The sequence below is a fragment of the Branchiostoma lanceolatum genome, chromosome 2, assembly GCF_035083965.1.
Source record: "Branchiostoma lanceolatum isolate klBraLanc5 chromosome 2, klBraLanc5.hap2, whole genome shotgun sequence".
Lineage (NCBI taxonomy): Eukaryota > Metazoa > Chordata > Leptocardii > Amphioxiformes > Branchiostomatidae > Branchiostoma > Branchiostoma lanceolatum.
This window is the reverse complement of record NC_089723.1, coordinates 33708318-33723377: the sequence shown is the minus strand read 5'-3', so window position 1 is coordinate 33723377 and position 15060 is coordinate 33708318. Positions and strand designations below refer to the sequence as shown.

General features: G+C 41.0%; 3 protein-coding genes across 3 annotated transcripts; all 3 read left to right on the top strand.

Annotated features, from left to right (window-relative positions):
* The first annotated feature begins 129 nt into the window (after positions 1-129).
* On the top strand, positions 130-4773 carry LOC136428757 (integrin beta-1-binding protein 1-like). The gene is made up of 7 exons (XM_066418498.1): positions 130-319; positions 892-993; positions 1559-1640; positions 1868-1992; positions 2587-2685; positions 2915-3055; positions 3473-4773. The coding sequence occupies exons 2-7, from the start codon at positions 916-918 to the stop codon at positions 3542-3544; spliced, it is 597 nt and encodes a 198-aa protein (XP_066274595.1). The 5' UTR covers positions 130-319; positions 892-915; the 3' UTR covers positions 3545-4773.
* A 71-nt stretch (positions 4774-4844) lies between these two features.
* LOC136426994 (perlucin-like protein) lies at positions 4845-7054 on the top strand. Its single transcript, XM_066415713.1, has 3 exons — positions 4845-5173; positions 5729-6163; positions 6834-7054. Exons 1-3 carry the CDS (start codon positions 5110-5112, stop codon positions 7052-7054), a joined length of 720 nt encoding a protein of 239 aa, XP_066271810.1. The 5' UTR covers positions 4845-5109.
* Positions 7055-8850: 1796 nt separating this feature from the next.
* LOC136426993 (trypsin-3-like) lies at positions 8851-10887 on the top strand. Its single transcript, XM_066415712.1, has 4 exons — positions 8851-9056; positions 9400-9677; positions 10144-10298; positions 10677-10887. Exons 1-4 carry the CDS (start codon positions 8851-8853, stop codon positions 10851-10853), a joined length of 816 nt encoding a protein of 271 aa, XP_066271809.1. The 3' UTR covers positions 10854-10887.
* The last annotated feature ends 4173 nt before the right edge of the window (positions 10888-15060 follow it).

Here is a 15060-nt window from a genome sequence, read left to right as displayed (position 1 = left end):
GTACAAAATGTGAGAAATAGATAAATACAGACTATATGTTGTAATTTTACATGAGTTACTTTCTATTTTGTATCTCATTATTTCTATCTAAGCTACTACAACTAGAGCAAAAAATAGCCCTTTTCTCCAGAATGGTAGCGTCTAGATTGTGGGAAATCCATCATGGCTGCCGTCGGATAAAAATATTGGGGTGTTGCCAAATTCTTACCAGTATACTGCTGATTGCTCACCCTTTACTTTGGCCTAGAATATAAGATGATAACCTAAAGATTACTTGTGATATTGGGCAGGAAGTTGAAGGCGTGAGGACGTTTTGAATGTAGGTTCTCTTTGTTTTTATGTTTTAATTTCGGCATGAAGCCATGAATATGGATCGATCTGCAAACAGCTAAACGTTTCGTGAATTGGTCTGTCTGCATGCTATAGACCTCATGAATAATTGGTCTGTCTGCATGCTATAGACCTCATGAATGGGTGCATGGTCAAATACTAGTATTCTCCTTAGAAATATTGTTTCTGCACATCCAATCGGGTGCACAGTAACCACGATCATGGCACGATCATGGGTGCAAAAATTGTAAGCCAAAACCAAATTGAATGTTATTTTGGAAAAGATCTCACCATAATTTACTAGTATCGTGGAGACTGCTATCTAACGTTACACCCCATTTATTTCGAATAGAGCACACTATAATGCATCTGAAAATTTTTGGCTGCCATACTATTATAATATATGAATTTATTTGTATACTATATTTGTAGACACTGTAATTTTTGTGATATTATGCAAATACAATATTGTTTTTTAACATTATCATCACGGCTATGACTTATGTATAACAATTGTTACCGGTATTGATAACTGATGTTATTTTGACAAAATGTTTATAGTGATTGGATACGTGGGAATCAATAATGTTTCGGAACAAGAAGAAAAAGAGCAAAAAAGAGGGCGACAACTCACTCAGCAGTAAGAACAGCTCCAGTGGGAAGGTCAGTCTACCTTGAGTTTCTTACATATCGTCAATGTTTTTCCAAGCGCTTTAACCTCGTTATACACCAGTAATATCGCTGTTTTGTTTACATCCGGAGTTTTCGATGACTGGTGCCTACCAGGACATCAGCTGATTAGATTACTAATTGATATTTAAATTTGTAAATCAAATTACATATTAATGTGTAAATTAGTATATTGTCTACCACCTGGTTTTGCCTGCCACTGCGTCACCGTGACATCAACGCGATTGCGCGTATAAGGTTACCTCAAACTAAGAGACTTCTGCACTTATATGCTGTACTTGTACTAGTTGTAGTTAAAGATATTATTAAATTACCAAATTTATGGAGTATGTAGTCAATACAGCTTGATTGGGATACAGATGTTTACTTTTCATATTGATAAGTAATATTACATCAACACTATCTACATGTACAATTCTTTGTCAATAGTTTCTATAATTGTATTTGTTGACCAAGAAGTGCCTCAAGTCATCATTATCTAGATAAAGAAAAAGGCCAACTTACCTTATTCAAAAGAATGTTGCTGTATCTTTTACAGGCATCCTCAAGTAGCAGTGGCCAGTGGTCCCGATCCAGTGGAACAGGGTTCGAACCCAGCTCCGAGTCTCAGAGAAGCTCAGGTAAGAGACTGTGCTGCATTTTTTTACTCCTCAAAGGGAAGTATCAAATGAGTACTTACAAAGACATGTTCCCAATGAAGATGTGAAGATGAAACTCATCATAGCTTTTTGATCAACCTGTGGTCAACATGTAGCTTTTTCCACTTCATCAACAGTTAATGATCACTTGGAACAGTATCAGTTAGGATGCTTGCTTTCACAAACACCATCCCCTCTCCTTCCCTCAGGTGTGTCAGCAGTGCTGGGCGGGGTTGCAGAGTTCAAGGTCAAACTTCTGGCCGTGCTGGATAATCTGGAGGATGTGGACAACCAGGGAGCCATCGGCATGATCAACACAATAGATCTCAACCAGGTTAGACTACAGCTGCTAACTTAACTTTACGTAGAGGATGCAAAATGTTGTACTCTATATAACCCAACTCAAGGTCCCAGCCAAGCTGTGTTGTATTCTTTTTATGCCATACCCACTGAGAAAGCAAACGTTTCCATGCGCCAGAAGTTCAGAAAGTTTGGTGTCCTAAATTATTTTTAAAAAAATTGTAGGAAAAAAGAATTGTAGGAACATCAATTCCATCGTCCAGATCCATGGACAGTATTCAAATTTTCAACACATGGTGTGCCATGAGGTTTAACCTCCTTGGGTGTACCTATAATAAAGTGCATTTGAATCCTTCTATGGAGGCCTGCGGGATACAAGTAGAAGCCTTATACCCATATAAAAGATTATCATGACCAAGGTACTGTACAACATAAATGTACTTACATGCAGTAACTAAGCGATGATTGGGGACCAAGTTCGCACACTTCTATCTTCTTTTGATAAGTGTAATATTCTTTATCTCATTGTGAAATAACAGACTGGACTACATTATTACATAATTGGAAGTAGACTATCGTTGCAGAACTAGGGGCATGCTCTTAGTAATGAAACCCATTCTTTTTTCAGCAATACAGAAGGATACCCTTCATTGCCAAGGACGATAGTCAAGTTATCCTGGTATTGTTCAAGTATGGGATCAAAGTCATGGAGGTCAACTCACCTGTGGTGAGTGCTGTTAGTCTTTAACTCCGAATTGCCTACTGCTTTGATATGTTACATAATATCTTTGTCAAGTGTATTGTGTGTTGTATGATGGCCTTGGTTGGCCAGGTAATGCTATCTGAGTCTACTACAAATTCATGTTATCTTATCTACAATGTGACTCTGTCTCAAAGTTGAGTTGTATCCATGCAGCACACTGACAGCTGTATCTACACATCTTTACTAATTGCAGGTACTATACAGACATCCCCTGTACAGCATCCAGAGAGTGGTTTGTTATGATGATGGGCTGGGTAAACAGGTCGTGGCCATAAAGGTGGGACAACCCAGGAAAACCAAGTATGGCCTGCTGGCCTTCCAGTGTAACAGCCAGGTAGGACATGTATTTGAGACTAGTTCTGTATCTGTATCTATATAGCCAGTAGCTTCACAGGCATGTGGCACGGTAGCAGGTGATTATACTACACTTCAAACACATCTAGCTGTAAGTATTTAAGGCTATCTAATGAGGATGCTCCTACAGTAGTTGGTGGCAAGGAGCTCCACTCAATGATACTAGTAGTTCTAGGGAAAAAAGAAATTGAACACCTCAGTTCTGGGTTGATAACTTTGGAACTTGAAGACACGACTATTTCTTGATCTTTTCGTAGTTAACAGTCTTATCTGGTTTATAACAATTGACTACGCTTAGTAGTGAACTTTGCTACCTGGGGACTGTGAAAATTTTAGGGATATTTTGTACAAATGTATGTGCTGCATGCTCATAAACTCCTTTCTCTGTTCCCTATAGGATCAAGCCACTGAAATCTGCCGGACACTTGCCACCATAATTGAGGTCATCACGACACCTGAAAGGTCCTAACAAATGGTCAGACCACCATATAGGTCATAGGTCACCAATGAACGCATGCCGTCATCATTTAGAGGATCATTTGTGGCTGAGACAGTGATCAACAGTTTGGTCACTGGAGGTCATGGGTCAACAAGGGGAGTAGCCATGCCATGCTGACCCTGGATGAATAAGTGTGACCTTCAAGTACTGTTAATCTCAAGGTCAAGTACTCTTAATGTAAGAAGGTGTAATGATGGAATCAATGAAATATTCCGTTCTAACAAGAGTTAGATAGATCATGGAAATGAAAGCACACTCTCACTTTTGTGTTAACAAAGATAATGTTACTTGTACATTATGATAGTGCAGTGTTATGATGATGATGATGTATTTAACAATCATGGGGAAGTTTTTAACCATCAGAACAAATCATATATTGCTACATTATTGTTTTTGTTTTTTTAATTTATGGAAGAGACTGACATACATTTAGTACAGTTCAAGACTTCATTATAAGTTGTGCTTGTTGTAGTATAAATTGTAACAATTGATGATAGTAGCTGTAAAAAATCACATTTTAGAACCTTTTAGATATTTGAAAATGTAACAAGCTTAATGATTCTGTAATGCTAGTGCTTAAAAAGTCATAGTTCTATTAAGAAATATTCTTGTAAGCAGTATATAATGGTATTGAGTGTCAACAAAATTCCAATGACTCAGTTGCCCTTTGTAAGAAAACAAAAGTTATATAGTATGAAGTCACCAGTATTGTGTAGCTTTGTGAGGTTTTGAACCATATGCATACATGCCATGGTTTATCAAAAACTGGTGATTTTAAAGACTAGCATTATTTTTCTAACAGCTATATGACTTATTTAAGTAGTTTGTTGCAAAGTGAAATATTTAAGTAGTTCCTTACAAAGTAAAATATGTGTAGAAGTGCATCACATGTTAAATTATTATCACTATCTATGGTAAGAAAACGTTATGTAGTAAAGTACTAATGGTACCACGCTACCACCACAGAAGTGCAGCTAACTGGAGAAAAATGACAGTTCTATAAGATTGTGGAGCTGAGCCATATCTTTATATTTTAAAAGTTTAAAACTACATGTTTAAAGCTACATAACTCCTTTGTTTACACCAGATTTCTGTTATGTAACAAAAGTGCTTACACAAACTCACAAACATGTTGTTTACTATGTACCGTTGCAATATCATTACAATAACTTATAACACGTTATGACACATTTTGAAAATACTGGGTTATTGTGTTCATTCTTTCATTTAATGTGTACATCTGCTTTGGGATTAAGCTCCCGGATATTGTGCCCCATCTAACGACTTGTTCGTAAATTGCAATGTATGAGTCACTGATCTACAGCGTACTGAAGGAGGAATTGTTTTATCGAATCCATCAGGAAGTTTAAACGGTCCAACACGATAAGCGGCATCAATTTCCGGTGGATTTCTCAACTTGAGGGGAAGTGTTTAGAAATGCCTCAACGTATGATTATACGCATTTCGAAGTCGTCAGCTAAGCAAGGAGCTCAAGGTTTTTGAGAGGATTGTTTAACGGATAAGAAAGAAGCAGAATGGCGACTCGGCGTTGCGTCTTCAGTATTCTTCTATGGAGCGCATGTCTCTCTATCATTACAGGTATGTACCCGATTGTCTTAAGATTAACTCTGACCTAGATGACATTGCAAATGATAGTATGTACATAGAAATAGAAAATTTAACGTGGACAAACATGAGTTACATGTATGACGGACCCCAAAGTCAGATTTTGAGACACTAGTCTATTGTGATCTATCAGTTAAATGTACCGTACACAGCATGACGTTAACGTGATTGCGTACATTGAAAATGTACTTTGTAGTAGAGAACGGTGATTTCTAGCTGGTGGTATTGGCATTAGACCAGTCGCTTGATATTACTAATTGAATACTCTGAGTCACTTACGAAAAGTAGACTAGTAGATGCTACTTAAAACGTCTGACCGTTTCCAATTGCAAGATCATATCTTGTTGCTTGAGTAACTCTTATTTGGCGTATCGTATTACCTGGATGTTTAACCTTCATCGACGTACTAATTGAATATTTTATTCATTTATTTATTTTATGACTCCCAGTGGAGTCTGGTCAATTAAAGCTATAAAGGTCGCAAAACGTAGCGAAGTGAAATGCTACTTTTGTGTCTGATCCACGCAGGTTGCCCGGCTGGTTACCAACTCTTCAATGGTGTTTGCTACAAGGCCGTCTCTCTCCGAGGAGTCAGAGCTCCATTTCCCGTGGAGAACTGCGCCGCAGACGGAGGGCGACTGGCCAACCCGAAGGACCAAGCCACGCACAACTTCCTCATCAATCTGAAGAACAGAGTTAACGAGTATGGGTACTTCAAGATCGGTCTGAGGGAGGTTGGGCAGAAGGGGCAGTGGCGCTGGAGTGACGGCACGGACCTCGGCAGTTTCCTGGCCTGGGGCACACGGCAGCCGAACAATGCCCGAGGTCTGAGCTGTGTGATGTACCCGCCGGCGTGGTTCGGGGCAGGAGCGGGGGACATGTGGGACGACATCCCGTGTACGAATGCAGCTGACTACATTTGTGAGGTTCCACTAGTGTCTCCTCCGGTCGACCCACCGACGGGTAAGTTACGCTTCTCTTTAGTATCGTTACAACATGTTGTTTTGGATCAGGCGAGCTATATAACACATTTCTTGCTTTATGAAAAAGTATCGTCTCAGGAATGAAGAATTTTATGTACTTTTCAAAACACCTATGATCACCTATGATCAGGGACAGTTCTTTGATAATGATTGTGCTTTTTCAGTTATAATATGCTATTGGGAATCTTCAGTATGACATTCGCCTGTGAGGTGAAGATCAACAAGACAATAGTTACGAGTGGTGGTCACATTCCTCGTCGGTCGTCGTACAATTTTGATGTCGTAGCCGTAGGATTTCAAGCATGCTGTGACAGAACAAAACGCCGATCAGGATCTAAGTCTAACTTTTCGATAACATTTGATAGACAGCTAAACTTTGTGCGACACATGGACGACTACCCGCAAACGCCCTCACTTGCTATATTATCTATCGATTTTGATTATTTGTGATTAGTATAGAGGAGGAGGGCCTAGTATAAGCTATACACGCTTTTTCCCTCCTCCTGCAGCTGTTTTTGTATCTATTGTATCGTACTATGTATTATGTATTTTCTTGTTGTGAAAATAAAATAAACGAACAAACAAACTTTGCAATCGTAAGACGATTGTTCGTCGCGTTGATGAATCCCGATTTTCTACCGTTTCCTCAGCTTGTCCTGGAGGTTACTCCCAGCTGAAGGACATGTGCTACAAGGCCGTTTCTCTCCGAGGAGTCAGACCGCCACTTCCCGCCGAGAACTGCGCCGCCGATGGAGGGCGACTGGCCAACCCAAAGGACGCGGAAACTAACCGCTTCCTCGTCAACCTAAAGCCTAGGTTACACATAGCCGAACATGGCCTCCCGACTCTCCCCCGACCATGGTTGGAGTGATTCGGGAGTGATTCGGGAGCTAGCTCGGTTGGCGTTCGGCCGAGTCGGCTGGCGTTCGGCTGAGTCGGCTGGTCTTCGGCTGCGCCAGCCGAATGTTTTGAAAATTTCAAAATATTCGGCTCTGGACGGAGGGTCTGAAATGGGTCGGCTGGTGTTCGGCTGGTGTTCGGCGCGGTCGGCTAGTGCTCGGCTGGTATTCGGGATTGAGTCAGTAGTAAAATTAGAACCTTAACCACGCCAGAAACACTACTGACTTACTCCCAACTAGTTTCCAACCTACCCATAACTCACCCCAAGGCCGTAGACAAAACTCTGCTAACTAATTCTCAACCAAGTGACTACTATCGGAACGTGGGCGAATCACCCCCGACCTTCACACGACCAAAAACAAAGAAGAACACTAAAAGCAGTACAGTTTAAAGCTAGCCATGATCCGAATTCGATCTCTCGGTGATGTTAACAACATAATAGAATGGATTATTTTAATTAAAACCGAAAATGACCCCTCTTTTGAAAGTCACTGAATATGTCCATTTAAATTCGTGAGAGGGTCTGCAATCGGTCGGGGTTTAGTCAGGAGAGATTCGGCAGTCTGCGGCTAGAGGTCGGGATGGTTGGGAGTAAGCTAGAAAGCATTCGGGGCCCATTCGGGAGTAATTCGTGTACTGGTTAGGAGATTATCGGCGCATGTTCGGCGCCAAAGATAGGCGTGGCCCAAAAACTGGTCAGAATGCTCCCGAACTACCGCCGACCTGAGTCGGCTAGCGTTCGGGAGCCATGTTCGGCTATGTGTAACCTAGGCTTTAAGAACAGAGTTAACGAGTATGGGTACTTCAAGATCGGACTGAGGGAGGTGGGACAGAAGGGGCAGTGGCGCTGGAGTGACGGCACGGCCCTCGGCAGTTTCCTGGCCTGGGGCACACGGCAGCCGAACAATGCCCGAGGTCTGAGCTGTGTGATGTACCCGCCGGCGTGGTTCGGCGCAGGAGCGGGGGACATGTACGTGGGACGACATCCCGTGTACAAACTCTGACGCCTGCATCTGTGAACTACCGTTGGAGCCAGCAGGTGAGCGTTATAGATAAGAGCTCGGATCACGTACGATGGTCGTACGATCGCAAAACTGAGAGTATTCTTGAGATAGGCATGCACTTGCCGTACAAAATTCAGCTGCCTAATGTCAGTACAGAAAAAGCTGCCTTAGATCCTTACCGACGCGACGGTACTGCCGGGTACGCGGTAAGACCTGTACCCGTATAGCCATACTATAGGTACGGTACAGTACATAAGAAGGCACATAAGTAAAATGTGGAGCCTATATATTCCTATTCACTGTGGGTATGTATTCTCCTGGAATGTATATGACTGCAAAATCGTACGACTACCTACGATGTATTTGACCGCGTCGCGGCGTACAGCTACATGGAACTGTAATATGTTTTGTGCGTTTCGTCATTTATCATTTTCGACATTAATCCTTCAATACGAATAAATTGACACGTACATGTGTCATTGAGTCACATGGTGGATGGTGCGTGCTATAAGTGACAGATTAAAGTTAAAGTCCTCCCGCGACATTTGGTGGAGCCTATGTCGGCGCCCATCTCCGATTCGCAGCCCTTGGGCCACACAACTTTGTGCGGCGTCTCTACAGCAGGGGGCTAGTCCGCTGGTATTGATGTGTGTTAACTTCCATACTCTTTCCCAAACGCTGAGTGCTAAGCAGAGAAAGCAGTGTTATGTACCATTTTTAAAGTCTTTGGTATGCTATACATGTAAATGATATCGATTCATTAATGGATTTTATCAAATCAGAACCGTCTTGCGGGGTGCCCACGCTGAGGTCTTCAGGCGTAAGTCCGAAGATCGTCGGCGGCACCGAGGCTGCCCCGGGTGCCTGGCCTTGGCAGGCAGCCATCGTGGCGGGCCGTACCTTCCGCTGTGGAGCCACGCTCATCCATCCCGAGTGGGTCCTGACGGCCGCGCACTGCCACATCCAGAGGTGTGTATTCCACGACCACGGTAGTATTGTAGTATCAAATAATATAACGTCGCAATGAAGATTTGAAGGGCACGGCTTCGATAGGAGCTACTAGTACTTTAGTGACTGTGAGTGTTGTCTGACACGGTGATGGAACAAATTGAGCGATTAGTAATTTCTACCAGCTTCGGAGATTGGTCGAGACCATGAGAGACAAGCTAGTGAAGGCATACGATGCCTTGCGCTACATTTGCGTGTGAAAAATTGTAAGTTAAGCAATTGTAAATTGTAGCATGGCTCGTCTATTTCTCAATTTTGTGGTAGGCTTTCTAAAAGTTGATAGTCATGATCTACCTTATTTCAGTGTTCCTCTACGTTTGATGTCCGTCAAACTAGGCAAGCACGACCTAACAGCTACGGAAAGTGCAGAACAGACCTTCGGCATGAAGACGTTTATCCTCCACCCAGACTACAACCCAAATCTCAACAACCACGGCATCCCGGATAGTGACATCGCCCTCGTCAAGTTGGACCGGCCAGCCGCAATATGGCCTCGGGTAAACACGGCGTGCCTGCCCGAGGGCGAGGAGAACATCCCACGGGACGACCTCATGACTGTTACCGGATGGGGCCACGTAGAAGGTGGGCAGTCTAATGTCGGATAAGATCAATAGAATATGTTATGATCTCGTGATCACCGATGGATGAACTTGGGACAACGTGGCGGTTATACAGCTAACCAAGAGAAGGTACATGTACGTAGGTACCCTTGAATACAGACATTTGTGGTGTCAAAAAAAGTAAAGCAGTCATATCATCCTCAATTGAGGTTAAGCATAATGCTTTTTCAAATACCTTGTGGTAGTGCAAAAATGAATGCGGCATCGCCACGGCTCGCGTATTTGGCCAAGCACACCGGGTCATCCCTACTCTTCTCGATAATTAAGTCTGTTGGGTTCTTTTACATGCAGAGATTTGACGCTTGAGGCTTATGCCCTAGGGCCGACTCCAGCTCGGACATATTGTAAGGGATTAGATTCGTCATTTTGGATGGTGACGTAAAGCCGGTGTCAAATCACAATAGTACATTCAATTTATCTATTTACAGAAACGGCAGGCACTTCGTCGTTCCGCAAGTTGAACCAAGTCCGGGTCCCGTACATCCCCACCTGTGTGTGTAACGGTCCCGGCTTCTACAACGGCAACATCACGGCTAACATGTTCTGTGCGGGGTACGAGGAAGGCGGGAAGGACTCTTGTGGGGTGAGTAAAGGCAGCGGTCATGTAATACTTGTACAGCGTAGCTGGCGTCTTCCGAATTCAATCAGTGACGATCAACGGTTTGGAAGAAGTAATTACAAAATGTCGCTGCGTCTCTTGCTGTATAATTGGATATATAGTCCAGTATGTATTGTGACGAGGACTTGTCCGACTGATAGAAATGGAACAGTCTGCAGGGCGCCAAAGAATACTTATTACCTATGTACATCACTTCCTTCTATTAGCACTTTTTCGATTATTCCTGGTAACTACATGTGCTAGAATATTTGTATCATCAGCTTGAGCAAGGAGGTCGAATTAACCTCCTTGGTTTGAGCAATATTGATAAAACGATATGTAAACTGCAACTTCATTTCTCAGGGTGATTCCGGAGGACCGATGGTGGCGCGAGACGGTGTCGGCGCGCCCTACAGGGTCGTGGGCGTGGTGAGCTGGGGGGTCGGGTGTGCCCAGAGACGGCGGCCAGGCGTGTATGTACCGGTTTACAGGTACATGGACTGGATTGCAGATGTCATGGAACAAAACAAGAACCTATAGACAGATCGTGGTCTAGTGGTAATGGCTTATTGATCGATTGACACTTACACGTCGCGACGATAGCAGCCAGTCGGCTGAATTGGAGCACTGGCATTACAATTCATAAAACAGCTTGCTAATCATTCAAACATTCAAAATCTTTGCAGTGTCTGCAGTGTGATGTTCAGCCTAAGTCTTATTTGATGTACTCCATTTCGAATAAATGGTCTTTGTAATGAAGGTTTCAGTACACGTGAGAATTTAGATTCAGATTTTGTAAACTTTAAAATACAGTTACGTTTTCCTCCCGTTCAGTCATTCTCCTTGAAAGATTTTAACATAAACGGCCTTGCAGTTCCAGAGCAAGCTGCTGGGGCCCCCAACCTACACAACTTCTCCCTTACACCAAAAGCTATCTGCCACCAGAAAATCAAGACTATAGCATGTCCTGGACAAAAGATACAAAAACTGGAAGTTGTGCTACAGTACACACGGGGGCTGGAGGGCAAAATCGACCTCGACCTTCGTCTTCCCAACACATGTCATTATCTTTACAATCCAACCAAAGGTTCTGAAGTTATCCTGACCACAAATACAAATGTATCTGGAAACACAAACTTTTCATGGAAGTAATAAATTACTACATTGTCCTTGAATTGGTAAAATCAAGGAAACAAAAATCCCCAAAGTTCCGACAGTTAGCCATGATAGTGGCACTAACCCCTTTTGCAGTAACTCCATAACAATACACATGAAAACAGAGTACCTATTATTTACTACAACATGAGACAGAACCTGTATGGAAAATATGTGTTTTATTACAAAATGGTCATGACCTAAAATAATGACTTACAACTGTCGTACAGCAATGATGTCACATGACATTTCTGCATTTTTGGTAAACAATGTGACATCATATGATGCAACCTTTCTCAAGTTGGTGGTTTCAAGCATACTTGAATTGTATTTTACATCATCATTGGTGTATTAAGGGAAAGGGAGGTTGCACACTTCTTATGATCATTTATGGTTTGTCCCTACACAATCTTATCATAAGTCTGCATCTTAAAACAATCACTTTCATCCAAGCTACCATGATTTTGCTATTCACTGAAATCAAACCAAAGCTATCATTCAAAATAATCATTTCCACTGAAAGTTTTCATATGTGGGGATTCCACTAGATATCATATTCGACCTACAGGTATGCCATGGCGAATGTCACACTCTGCGTACACTTAACATCCTGTACAATGCACCATATAAAATATGCAGCAAAAGGGCTGGTTCAAAAATTGCAAAGTTGCTTGTTATTAGTATGTTGGATTCTACTGTACATCATGGGGGCTGCTCTACTCTGGACTCCCCTGTGTCTTAGAAAGAAAGAAATAACAGCTATCAGTTGTATAAAAAGAACTATCAGCTCTGACATAATCATCTAAAATTGAACAAATAGTGACTAACAAAAGTATCCTGCGATAGGATTTAAATAAAATATGAAACAAAAACACTGTATGGAGAAGCAAGATTTGAAGTGCTACAGCTCTACTAGTCTAAAATACGACAATAGGAAAGTTTTTATCCTAACTGTGGGCATCTATTTCTTTAAAGTTTCATATAGCAAGGATGCTCCTTTCCAGACAAGCAGTAGGCCAGTAAGTTATGAAACTCAGATAATTCTTCTGTATCCAACACATCTACATGACATTTCAAAAGATTATCCCTTAATTTTGTAAAGTGTCCTGATCTTATGTGGAAGATAGAAGAATAGTGGTATTATATGTACAGGTATGTGATTCCTTTGCACACTTCTTTAGACCATGTAAGCCTAGAATATACAACTAACAGCATTAGCAAATGATGAAATGCAACAATTGATTTGACTATGGCTTTTCAGGAACAATAGTAACTACATGTACATGTACATTGTAGGACACACTTTTTGTACAATCATAGTTCATATCAATTTGTATACCAATCATTACTAACATCTGCATTAAACCAAATCACAGCAATGTTACGACTCCTATAAACGCTTTCACCCTTCGGAGTACGCATGCGCGGCGACAGGAACTGTGGGTAATATGTCAAAGGTTAAGGTCCCTGTGACCTAAACAAAACTGGACATTGGTCCAGATGATAGCTGTTTACAAATCAGGGGCCTTCACCTTAGACATATTACCCACAATTCCTGTCACCTCGCATGCGTTCTCCGAAGTGTGAAAGAGCTTATCGATGAATCAAGTACTAGTATCCTGGTCACTCAATAACAAAGAATGGTACATATATATATATATATTATGTTTGTGTGAGTTATGATAGGTCACTTGAACAAAAATACATCCGTGAGAAAATTAAACTGATCACCTGATTGGATATATCTATACAGTGACATCACAATAGCCAAGTCTGAGATAAGCAGAAGGTATTTTACCTATTTTCTGGCTTAAAAAGGACATTATTTCAAGGAACAGTTCAATTAAACTTAGGTACTGCAAGTCCTAGGCCAAGAAATCAATGAACTGAAAAAATATCACTATCTCTTCAGCAGCCTGCTTAAAAAAAAATAGGCAAGAAGGCTACTTTGCTATGCATAAAATTCCACATCATATGGTATTGCACAGTGTCAAGGGGAAATGTGCTGGTCTCGTTAGTTAGTGCTGCTACTTGTAGCCTTGCTTTGGCTTCATTAAAAACAAAAATAGAACATAGCCATCTACAGTACATACATGTATGTGATATTATAAATGCATGTCAAGCATGAACACATCTAAGAGCATCACTTGACACAGTGTCTGCACTCTGCAGCTAAAATGTATAAGTTGCCTGTGATCTTCAAACAGCAAATATAACTTTTCCAGCAAATCTAACAAGTGTTTAGGTCTACAGGAGATCTATGAACCATCTGTGAACACCTCAATGGACAAATCTTTCTTTGCATCTTTAGCAACAAATACAGATAGGGGCAAATTCAGTAAATTTGCCATTACTAGCTTCCAAACATATAAAAGATATTGGACATTTGAAACATACTGAACTGCCATGATGTAATGACTTAAACTTCAGTCATTAAATAATTTTCATATTATGTTTCTGGGGTAGATTTCACACAATGTTATTTCAATTCTTATAATCATAGGACGGACAATTCAACCCAACAATCATTTGTTACTACAAAGAGCCACTCATTATGTTTTGTGTAGTTGTCCCAAACAAACTAGCCTAAGAGGTGACAAGCAGACCACAGGAACAACCATGTGCACTTTTCAAGTGCTTAACAAAACAGCAGGTTCACAGTGAGTAATCTGGCTGTACAGCCTGTCATAAACTGCTCATCATGCTGTCTTAAGCAACTGCTTTCTGACCAACATCTTTTAAATTGCCCCTTTAAGAACTGCTACTAAAATATAAGCACTAGACATGAGACTTATTTTTCCTGTAGAAGTACAATTTGTCACAGATTGTTAATACAATTAATCAAATAATGAAGCCTCTGCTCATTTGTGTAAAATGTAGACCAGGTTTACTATAAAATAAGAAAGATTGCACAATGCCATCATTGCAATGTTTTTTCCACATGGCCCTACAATATTAGTTAAAAATCACACAGCTAGCCTGTTACACTTTGTAGCAAAATCTTGTCATACAATCTACTTCCATGGTACAGTTTGCCTGTCTGTAACAATTTTCCATGCTATCTTAAAAGGACATAATGTGATAACCAGCATACATGTAGCAAGGTTGCTGGTTATCTGTTGTTTCTAAATAAGTAGGAATTGGCCAAATGTTTTAGCAAGGGAAACCCCCATTTTTGATATCTTATAGTGGACAACACTATTGTTTTAAAATGTTACTGGGATAGATTCACACCAATCACATGTAAGAATGCAGCAATCTTTCCAACAACTGTTGTGTTCAGTAAGCAATCATTTCTAACACAGCTTACGTGCAAAGTTGGAATGAAATAAATTACTTGTATTACAGAGAATCTAACTTTTGAGTTTCATGTTGGACACTGTCAATCAAAATTGAGCAAACAAGCAGTCAATATTCACTGCAAAATATCTACTATACTACATTTAGAAACTAGCTTCAAAGTCTACTTCTTTCCTACACTATTTTCATCAAAGATTATTATTTTCAAGTTATTTTTGTTACAGTATGACTTAGATCAGACAAATCTGGTAGTCCTTTTCCTCTGTTTATAACAGACTAAGAAAACAAAATG